The sequence below is a fragment of the Chelonoidis abingdonii genome, unplaced genomic scaffold, assembly GCF_003597395.2.
Source record: "Chelonoidis abingdonii isolate Lonesome George unplaced genomic scaffold, CheloAbing_2.0 scaffold0330, whole genome shotgun sequence".
Taxonomy (NCBI): domain Eukaryota; kingdom Metazoa; phylum Chordata; order Testudines; family Testudinidae; genus Chelonoidis; species Chelonoidis abingdonii.
The window spans coordinates 3,028-12,164 of record NW_027424591.1 but is presented as its reverse complement, the minus strand read 5'-3'; the positions used below and the strand labels follow the sequence as shown (position 1 = coordinate 12,164).

Sequence of the window (9,137 nt, the reverse complement as noted above, 5' to 3'; positions counted from 1 at the left end):
AGGGACCAAGAGAGCCCAGACAAAACGAGGTCTCCCCACCCCGAGCACCCTTCTGCCCCATCACCCTGTGTCACACCACCTGGGCCCATCCAGCCCCTGGTCTATCCTTCGGGGGGGGGTCCAGGCATCCTGGCCCCTGGAATTCCCACCCCGTGGTCCGTTGCCCTCCCTGCCCACTCACCGATCACAGCCAGGGTGAGAAGACGAAGGCCGCCGGACAAGGAAGGACTTGCGGGCAGGACAGCCCACAGCCGGCGCAGGATGCGCCTGGACTCCCGTCGTGTCCTCAGCGCCGGGCCCCAGCCCTGTCCCCCTGCCCCAAGGCCCCCAGGTGAGCTGGGCAGCCCACTGCCCCATAGTCAGCAGCAGCAGCGCCAGGGGCAAGGCCAGCAGGGCGGGGGGGCACATCGGCCAGGGGCAGGCAGCTCGCAGGGTTGAGTACAGGGGGGACAGCAGGACAGGGCAGCAAGGCCGCTGGGGAAGGACGGAGGCGATTCAGGCCAGCAGCCCCAGGCCCCCCAGAGCCCGAAACGCACAGCAGCTTCCAGGCCAGGTGGCCAGCAGCCCCAGGGAGGCCAGCGAGGGGACGCCCAGCCCAGCAGGGCACAGCGAGCGGTCAGGTCGCAGTAGCACAGGGGGCAGCCCAGACGCAGTGCGTGAGCGGGCAGCGCCATGTAGTGGCAAGGCCTGGCAGAGAGACACAGAGGGGAGCAGTACAATGAGAGGTTCATGCACCGACTGACCCCCCCATGTCCCTCAGCCCCCCATTTTCCAGTTTGCCCCAATTCATCGCCAGCTCTTTCTGCCTACTCTGCATCCGATCACCCAATCCACCCCCGTCCACCCCAGGGCTCCCCACACTCAAGTCCTCTAACCCCACCCCCAATGCTTGTGACACCCACCCCTGTATTCCCAGCCTCACCCGCTGCCCCCATCCCAACCTGCCCCCTATGTCCAGCCCCCCCCAGCCAGCACGCACCAGTAGGCTGGGCCGTCCCGCCTGCCCCAGTACCAGTGGGGGCGCTTGGTGGGGACGCGCCGCCATGGGGGGAATCCAGGGGAATTGGAATAAAACATAAACTGCCCCCCCCAACAAACCATACCGCGGCTGTTCGGCCCTACCCTGCACCCGTGTCCTCCCAGTAGCTCTGAGCGCATGCCCCCCCGGCGCCCCCGGCCAGTTGCCCAGGCCCGCACCCCTGGCTGCCTCCCCGAGACCGGCACCTCAGCTCCGGCTCGCTTCCGGCTCCTGCTCCTTCTCGCGGGGCTGCAGCGCCCGGACCCGCCGAAGCCCGCCGGTTTCGCTTTCGGGGATTCTTCTGGGCGGGGGCCCCGCCCTCTGCTGCTGCGGCTGCGGGCCGCCAGGGGGAGCCCGGGCTGCACGCCGGCTCCGGCTCCAGCTCCCGGCTCCCGCTCCAGCTCAGCCCCGCACCCAACCCCCCCTCCCCGACCCAGCTCAGCCCCAGGTGCAGATACAGCCGCGGCCTGGACCTGAAACCTTGGCCCCAGCCCTTCACCCAGACCCCCCCAAGCCCAGCTCAGGCTCCCTGCACCCAGCCCTGCCCAGGTACCAAATACAGCAGCGGCCAGACCCTGACCGCCCAGCCCCATTCCCACATCCCCAGCAGCCTTCACCCAGGCCACCCCCCAGCCCCAGCCTCAGCCCCTGCACCCGAGCCCTGCCCCAGGTACCAAATACAGCAGCGCCCGACCTTGACTGCCCAGCCCCATTCCCACACCCCAGCTCAGCCCCTTCACCAGAACCCCCAGCCCCAGCTCAGTCCCATGACCCAGCCACTGCCCCAGGTACCAAATACAGCAGCGCCGACACCTGAACCTGCGCCCAGCCCCATTCCTACCCTCCAGCTCAGCCCCAGCTCAGCTTCCTGCACCAGCACCCGCCCCCCTTCCACCCCAGCTCAGCCTCCCTGCACCCAACCTGCCAGGTGCCAGTACAGTCAGCGCCCGACACCTGAACCTGCTTGCCCCAGCCCTTCCTACACCTCCAGCTCCATCCCCGCTCAGCTTCCTGCACCCAGACACCCGCCCCCCTCCATCCCAGCTCAGCTCCTGCACCCAACCCTGCCCCAGGTGCCAATACAGCAGCGCCCGGACCCTGAACCTGCCCAGCCCCATTCCACATCCCCGGGTCCCATCCCTGATCAGCCCCTGCACCCAGACACGCCCAGAGCTCAGCCCAGCCCCCCCCTAGTACCAGATATAGCACCGCCCGGACCCTGGACCTGTCCATCCACATCCCAGCTCAGCCCCTGCACCCAGACACCACCACCCCACCCCGCTAAGCTCCCATGCACCAGACACCGCCCACATCGCCCATCCTGCCCCCAGGGTTACCAAGTACAGCAGCGCCAGCTCCAGCTCCCTGCAAACCCAGGCCTACCAGGATGCCAGATACAGAGCCCTGGCCGGCCCGGCTCCAGGCATCCGCTCCCTGCCTTAGTTGCCTCATGCCTGGTGCACCTGTCCCCAGCTGCCTTGCAGCTTAAGCTCCGCACAGACACAACCAGTGGGAATCCAACCCCTGGGGGCCCTGCCTAAAGTGCCATGGGACTAGCCCCGCCTGGTTCAGAGCAAGCGCTGCAGGCGGACGGAGGTCTGGCTTGGGCAACAGGCCTCCGGGGATTTCCCAGCTCTGTGTGTTGGGGTGTGAGGTGGCCAGAGCCAAATTTGACTGTGGGGCTGGGAACCGGCCGTGTGCTCCTCACACAGGACGGGGGTTGGAGAGGTGGAAATCCCTCCAGCCAGAGATGATTCACCCACAGTACGCCCTGGCGGGACTTCCGGGGAGAGGGTCTCCATGGGAATGGGCACTGCAGAGAGAAAGGAAAAAAAAAATTATTCCCAACCCCCCCCCAACAAAGCCCCCCCTCCCCAACACCCCCCCCCCCCGCCCCACCAATCCCACCCCCACCCACCAAGTTGCCCCCACCACCACCCCCCTCCCCCAAATAACCCCCCCCACCCGCCCCCCCCCCCAACAAAAAACACCCTCCACAACCCCCCCCCCCCATACTCTTCACCCCCCCAGCCCTCCAGCCCCACCCCACTGCCCCCCCACACCCCCCGTCCCCCGATACCAAAGAATTAAGAAATTCCCAAGCCACCCCCGATCCACCCATCCCCAGGCATCTGGGCCACCCTGACCTGCCTCAGGATTGAGTCCAGAAAGAAACAGGACAAGGGCAAGTTGAAGGCTCTGCTTAAATTCCCCTTCCCACCCAAAGTACCCCCACCAGCCAGGCTAGGTCTGTGCTTGGCTGTCCTTGGTGGGTGGCTACCAGGGGTTCATGTAGCTACTTATGTACCAATCACGCTCCTGTACCATGGCTACAGCAGAACCTGAGTTACAAACTGACAGTCAGCCACAACCTCGGTCTGGAGCCGGATAAGCGCACATTCGGAGGCGCAGGAGCAAAAACCAGAAAAAAGCCACTGCAGCAGTGCTGTGTTGAACGAAAACACTACAAAGAACGCCTGGAAGCAGCATTATTTCTTCAGCACAGTAGCTTTCAAAGCTGTGTCCACGTCACTTTTCAGCTGTTAAACCTTTTGGAAGCCCCGAACGGTTGTTCAGTGTACAAAACGTTTCAGAGCTACGACCAACTTCCATTCCCGGGGGTTTGTACTCTTGATGTTCTGCTATGCAGTGGGAAACAAAAGCCGGAGCAAATAGACGCCCACGAGAGCCGGGCAGTTTTATGGCTGACAAGAAAATGTTAACCAAGGAGCCGTGTGAATAACCCTGATTTTCCCCCCACTTTGTGGTTGCAAATTGAACTTTGGATTCTGGCGTCCAAAACTGGGTTGAGCAAAGAAAGACTTATTGGCATTACAAATACGGATGTCATTTTAAAGCTCTGCACAACTCGCAAACCCACTCGATGTAGCGCAGGTTTGTTCTCATGGGCCTTGGGTTTTGACTTTGGTTCAGTGGGGTGATGTCTCCCCTTGTGCTGATCTATCTACTGGTCCCCAGAAGCCCTTCATCGAATCCCCCAGCCTGGCTCCCAGCTCGCTCTCTAGACATTCGAGTCCGCTCCCTCACTCGAGTATCGCCCCCCACGTAGGATAGACATGATTTTCACTCTACTGATCGTGTGGCTGCCTTAGGTCCTGGACAATGGAATTTCGATCCAACAGGAGTTCCCCAGGTTCCCAGGCCTGTCAGGGCAGGGCAGGTCATCCAGCGTTATGTGACACTTCAGAGAATCACACACGCCTCCACGCCAGACGATGCAGCTCTAGGGAATCTCCAATTACAGAGAGGAGTTTGGGGGGTAGGGAGGAAGGCTGATTTCCCCAGGTTAAAACACCAGAGGGTGCGCGTGTCAACTTGGAGGACTCCGCTTCGACTTCACCTGCTGTGAAGTTCTGTCAGCGGCACCCAGCTGGCTGTCTTAATGTTTTCTCTGAATACTGCTGGGGTTGCCTCAGTTTCCCTTGCAGTTCGTAAGTCTCTAGGTGTGGTAAAGGGGGTGGGATTGTTGTGGAGCCAAGAGGGCAGGTTTGTGATGGTGTCTGCACAGAGAATGCCCACACTCTGGGTTCTGGCACTGTGCCTGGGTCCTCTCCAGCAAGGTGCCAACGGAAGGGTTGGGACAAAGAGGAATCAGGGTGCCTCCTGGCCCGGGAAAGGGACAAAGGCAGATGGGGGTGGAGGGTGAGTCAGTTGGGCTGGCTGGAGGCCCAATCACTGGGACCTGACTGAGGGGTTCTGTTGTCTGTACCTGAAGCTCTGCTGTTGGACTGTGGTTCCTTGTCGGCTAATAAACCTTCTGTGTTCCTGGCTGGTTGAGAGTCGGGGAATCACAGGATAAGGTGGGCGGGTGCAGGGCCTTGTCTCCCCCATAACTCTAGTGACACCAAACCGTTCGCTGCTGTCGAAATCTGGTCATCCAAGTCAGACCCAGCGTGATGAGTGACGCTCTGCTCCCAAGGGACCCTGCACTTTAAATTTGCCGTAGTTAGTGGTATAGCAGGGGGGCTAGAGGTCTGGAGTGAGGGCACCGGCGAGCTGTGTGACTGGGCTAGTTCCAGGATTTTCAAAGCTGCATTAAAACACCCCTTAATTTCTGGGCTCCCCCACAGCTTCATCCTGAACCAGCGCCCCCCCCTCAGACCCTCCCAGCTGCCTGTGCTGACTCTCCTCCCCGCCGCCTGCACGGGACACCACGTTAATCGACTCCAGCAGCCGTGATTGTTTCACCACATCACTTTCATTCCATCACACACAGAACTCGTTTCACGCCCCCCCACCGTCATGCCCCCCCAATGCACGCGTCACCTGCAGCCTGAGTCCTCGCTGGTCCCTGAGTGTGAGGCACCCGGGTCCGTTCCAGTGTCACTGCTTGGCATCCGCGTACATGGGTGCAGCAGAGTCGCTGACGTCGTCCGGCCACCCGGATCCAGCCATCTTCCTTCAGTTGTGATACACTGGGGGAGAGGACAGGAGAGGAGGGCAGCACCAGCCCCGAGAATGGGGGCAGAGACCAGGCATGGGGAGGAGCCCAGGCAATCAGAGATGACAGTAGCAGGGCCGTGCAATCAGTCTTTTCAGGCACCCGGAGAGTGATGGGACGGGACCCAGGTGTCTCGGATGCAGAGCTGAGCCACACCCCTCGGGGGCAGTGAGGGGACGGGACCCAGGCATCCGAGATGGCAGAGGCTGAGCTCCCACGCTGGGTGTGAGGAGACGGGACTCAGGTGTCCAGGATGGCAGAGCTGAGCTCCCACGCCTGGAGTGTGAGGGGACGGGACCCAGGCATCCGGGATGGCAGAGCTGAGCTCCCACCCCTGGGGTGTGAGGGGACGGGACCCAGGCGTCCGAGATGGCAGAGCTGAGCTCCCACGCCTGGGGTGTGAGGGGACGGGACCCAGGTGTCCAGGATGGCAGAGCTGAGCTCCCACGCCTGGGGTGTGAGGGGACAGGACCCATGTGTCCGGGATGGCAGTGCAGGGTGCTCACCCCCAAGGGTTGGGGGAATGGGACCCAAGCATCCAGAACAGCAGCCCAGGGCAATCACCCCTTGGGGGCCCAATCCTCCCCCCAAGCCTCTGGTCCCCTTACTGTTGACGAAGCCCCCGGAGTAGGCGTCGCGGTGGGTGGCGTAGGAGATGGCGCGGCGCCCCAGGTCATAGGCCTCCGCCACACTGAGGTCAGGCCGGTACCCGCTGTCCATCACCCCATAGGCGTAGGGCTTCCCGCTGCCCGTGGAGAACATGGGGCCGGAGAGACGCGCCCCGTTATCGTCCACGTAGTACAGCCCAGGGCCCTGCGGGAAGAGAGAGTCAGGGGGCTGCAGGGAGCTGGGGGTTCAGAGAGAGCCAGTCAGGGGTGTGTGGGGAGGGGGCTCACAGGTGGGGGTTTAGGGGTACAGGTAGGGGTGGGGTGGGTGGTCTTCTCTATAGAAGGGCTCAGAGATGTGGGTCATGGGCTCAGATTCAAGGATCCCGGCGTGGGAGGCTCAGAGGTGGGGAATTGGGGGCATGGCTGGGGGCTCAGAGGGGGGTGCCTGGGGCATGGCTGGAGGCCAGAGGTGGGGGCTTGGGGACATGGCTGGGGGCTCAAAGGGGGGTGCTGAGGGCATGGCTGGGGGCCCAGAGGGGGGTGCTGAGGGTACGGGACTGGATGTCACAGGACAGAGCCAAGGGCTGGTACCTTCTTGTCCCAGCCGCAGATCATGCTGCCCACGGACAGCCCCATGCCCCGGTACTCGCACAGCATGTTCGACAGCAGCTTGGAGGCGGCCGAGACACTGATCCGCTCCTTGTTCCTCAGGGCGTAGAGCCTGGGGGCCGGGGGGGATGGCTGGGGTGAGCACCTGGGACTCCCTCACAGAGCCCCCAAACCCCCTGCATCCCCTAACAACTCCCTGCATCGTGTAACATGCCCCCATGCCCCTCTGCACCCCAAATTCCTGCTGCACCCCATAACACACCCATAACCCTCTGCACCCCCTAACAACTCCCTGCATCCTGTAATACACCCCCATGCACCCCCAAATTCCTGCTGTGCCCCATAACACACCCATAGCCCTCTGCATCCCCACACCTTCCCACACACCTCGCTGCACCCCACAAGCAGCCCACACCACCCCAGTCCCCCTGCACCTCAAAACATTCCCGCTGTCCACCAAACCCAACGCCCCCTGCCCCTCCTTTCCCCCACCCAAACTGCCCGGCAGCCCCACACTGCCCTCCCTGGGAGCGGGGGCCCATCGGGGCAGGCACCTGCAGTGCTTGGCGAGGAGCCGCTCCCAGTACTGGCAGTCGGCGGCGCTGCCCGACATCGTGCCCAGCAGGTAGGGGTTGATCTCGATCACCTTGTTGTAGGCCAGGTCGGCTGCACGGAAGGAATTGGAGTCAGCAACGTCCATTAGCCAAGTACCCCCAGTAGAGAGAGCCCCAGGCTGGGCTGTGGGGCACCCACCAGTATTGGGGTGGCAGGAGAGTCTCCCCCTGAGACTTTCTCTCTCTCTATCCTGGCACCCAGCGTCCCCACGGACCCAGCCCCATGTATCCAGCCAGCCCTGCTGCTCCTGTGGGTGCAGGGCGAGGGGGAAGAAAGCGTCTCACCAATGTAGCTGCCGGCCGATGCCCGGGAGTCGGTGGCCACGACGACCCCATGCTGGAATTTGAAGGCCAGGGTGGTGGTGCCGTGGGCCAGCTGGATCCGCACCCCATCCCGGCCCTCCTCGGAGTAGGTCTGCAGGAACTGGGCTGGCTGGGGGGGTGGGGGAGATGGTGAGGTTGGCTCTCCAGCCCTGCGTCCCCTGCCCAGAGCAGTACCCGCCCTCCCTGCCCCCTCCCCACCTCTACGGCACTTCCGCCTCTGCCCCACCGCCAGGGCACTGGCCCCATCCCGTCCTCCCATGCCCAGAGCTGTACCCCCCTCCCTGCCCCCCACCTCTTGGCACCTTCCTCTCCACCCCACCGCCAGGGCACTGGCCCCTCACCCTGCGCCCTATGCTCAGGCATTTGCCCCCTCCCTCTCCACCCTACTGCACTGACCCCACTGAGCCAGAGCAGTACCCTCTCTGCCACCCATGGACTTCCTCCTCTGGCCCACCGCCAGGCACTGGCCCCATCCCGTTCCCCACCATGCCCAGGGCATTGCCCCGCTCCCCCACCTCGCACCCCCTACTGCACTGACACCCCATGCCCCGGGCCTGCCCCCCCATGGCGCGCCTTTCCTGCCCCCCGCCTGACTGCTCGCCCGCCTGGGCAGGGCCAGCTCGGGTGCCCGCAGGCCGACAGCTGTCTAGTGATCGGGTCCGGGGCGCAGGCGGCGGCTCCGGAAGGGGCCCAGTCCCAGCCCACCTGGGGGGGCCGCACACCCTCCACCAGCGCCATCCGCCCTCGCTGCGCCTTCCCGCCTGCTCTGTAGCGCCGGGGGAACAGAAACCGAAAGCGCCGCTGGGAGGGACCGCCCGCCCGGCCCGGCAGGCGCACGGAGAGGGGCGCACAGGGAGGGGGTGAGAGCGAGGGGGGGTCCCGGCGGACGGGGAGCAGGGGGAAGCCCTGGGAGGGGCGGCGTGGGGGAGGGGGAGAGCGCAGGGGGTGTCATGGGGCGCTGGGGGGGGGCTGGGGGCTCTTAGGAAGGAACTTTGGGCAATCAATGGCGAGCCGCAGCGGGGCCAGCTCGGTCCAGGGCGCAATGGAGAGGGCTGAGGCGCAGGGATCCGGGGGGGCAACAGCGGGAGCCGGAGGAGGGCCAGTCCAGAGGTGTTCAGGGAAGTCCCTTGGGAGAGGCCCTGGGCAGCCAGCGGGGACGTGCTCATCCGAAAAGCGCAGGGATCCACCCCGGGGGGCGCAGGGGGGAAAGGAGGGTCCCAGGCGCCAAATGGGCCGGTCCGCTCGGACATCCTACGCAGCGGGGTGGCGGTGACCGCCCTCTGCCAGCCCCACACGCCCCCAGGGGCGCTGCTCCGGCCGCCTGGCGCCACAACGGGACGGATGGGTGGGGGGCAGCTCTAACCTGATGCAAGCCCGATCTGCCTAGTGAACTGCTGCCGGTCCCCCCTTGGGCGGGGCTCGGCTAATGACACCTTCCCCTATCTGGGCACTGCCTAGGGGCGTTCACAGCTTCTTCCTCCCTCACGGCAACTGCCAGGGGC

General features: G+C 64.3%; 1 protein-coding gene across 1 annotated transcript; it reads right to left on the bottom strand.

Moving 5' to 3' along the window:
• Positions 1-5,720: 5,720 nt before the first annotated feature.
• Positions 5,721-7,773, bottom strand: LOC116826954 (proteasome subunit beta type-8-like). Its single transcript, XM_032784027.2, has 4 exons — positions 7,597-7,773; positions 7,252-7,363; positions 6,680-6,809; positions 5,721-6,293 (listed from the first exon to the last, which is right to left on the bottom strand). Exons 2-4 carry the CDS (start codon positions 7,308-7,310, stop codon positions 5,721-5,723), a joined length of 762 nt encoding a protein of 253 aa, XP_032639918.2. The 5' UTR covers positions 7,311-7,363; positions 7,597-7,773.
• Between the last annotated feature and the right edge of the window lie 1,364 nt (positions 7,774-9,137).

Bases quoted from the DNA above. Each gene is read 5' to 3' on its own strand.
- LOC116826954 (XM_032784027.2), bottom strand. From the start codon at position 7,310: ATGTCGGGCAGCGCCGCCGACTGCCAGTACTGGGAGCGGCTCCTCGCC. The intron at 6,810-7,251 runs GTGCCTGCCCCG...CCCGGCCCCCAG, and splicing joins CTCCTCGCCAAGCACTGCAG to GCTCTACGCCCTGAGGAACA. The intron at 6,294-6,679 runs GTACCAGCCCTT...CTCTTCCCGCAG, and splicing joins TCTGCGGCTGGGACAAGAAG to GGCCCTGGGCTGTACTACGT.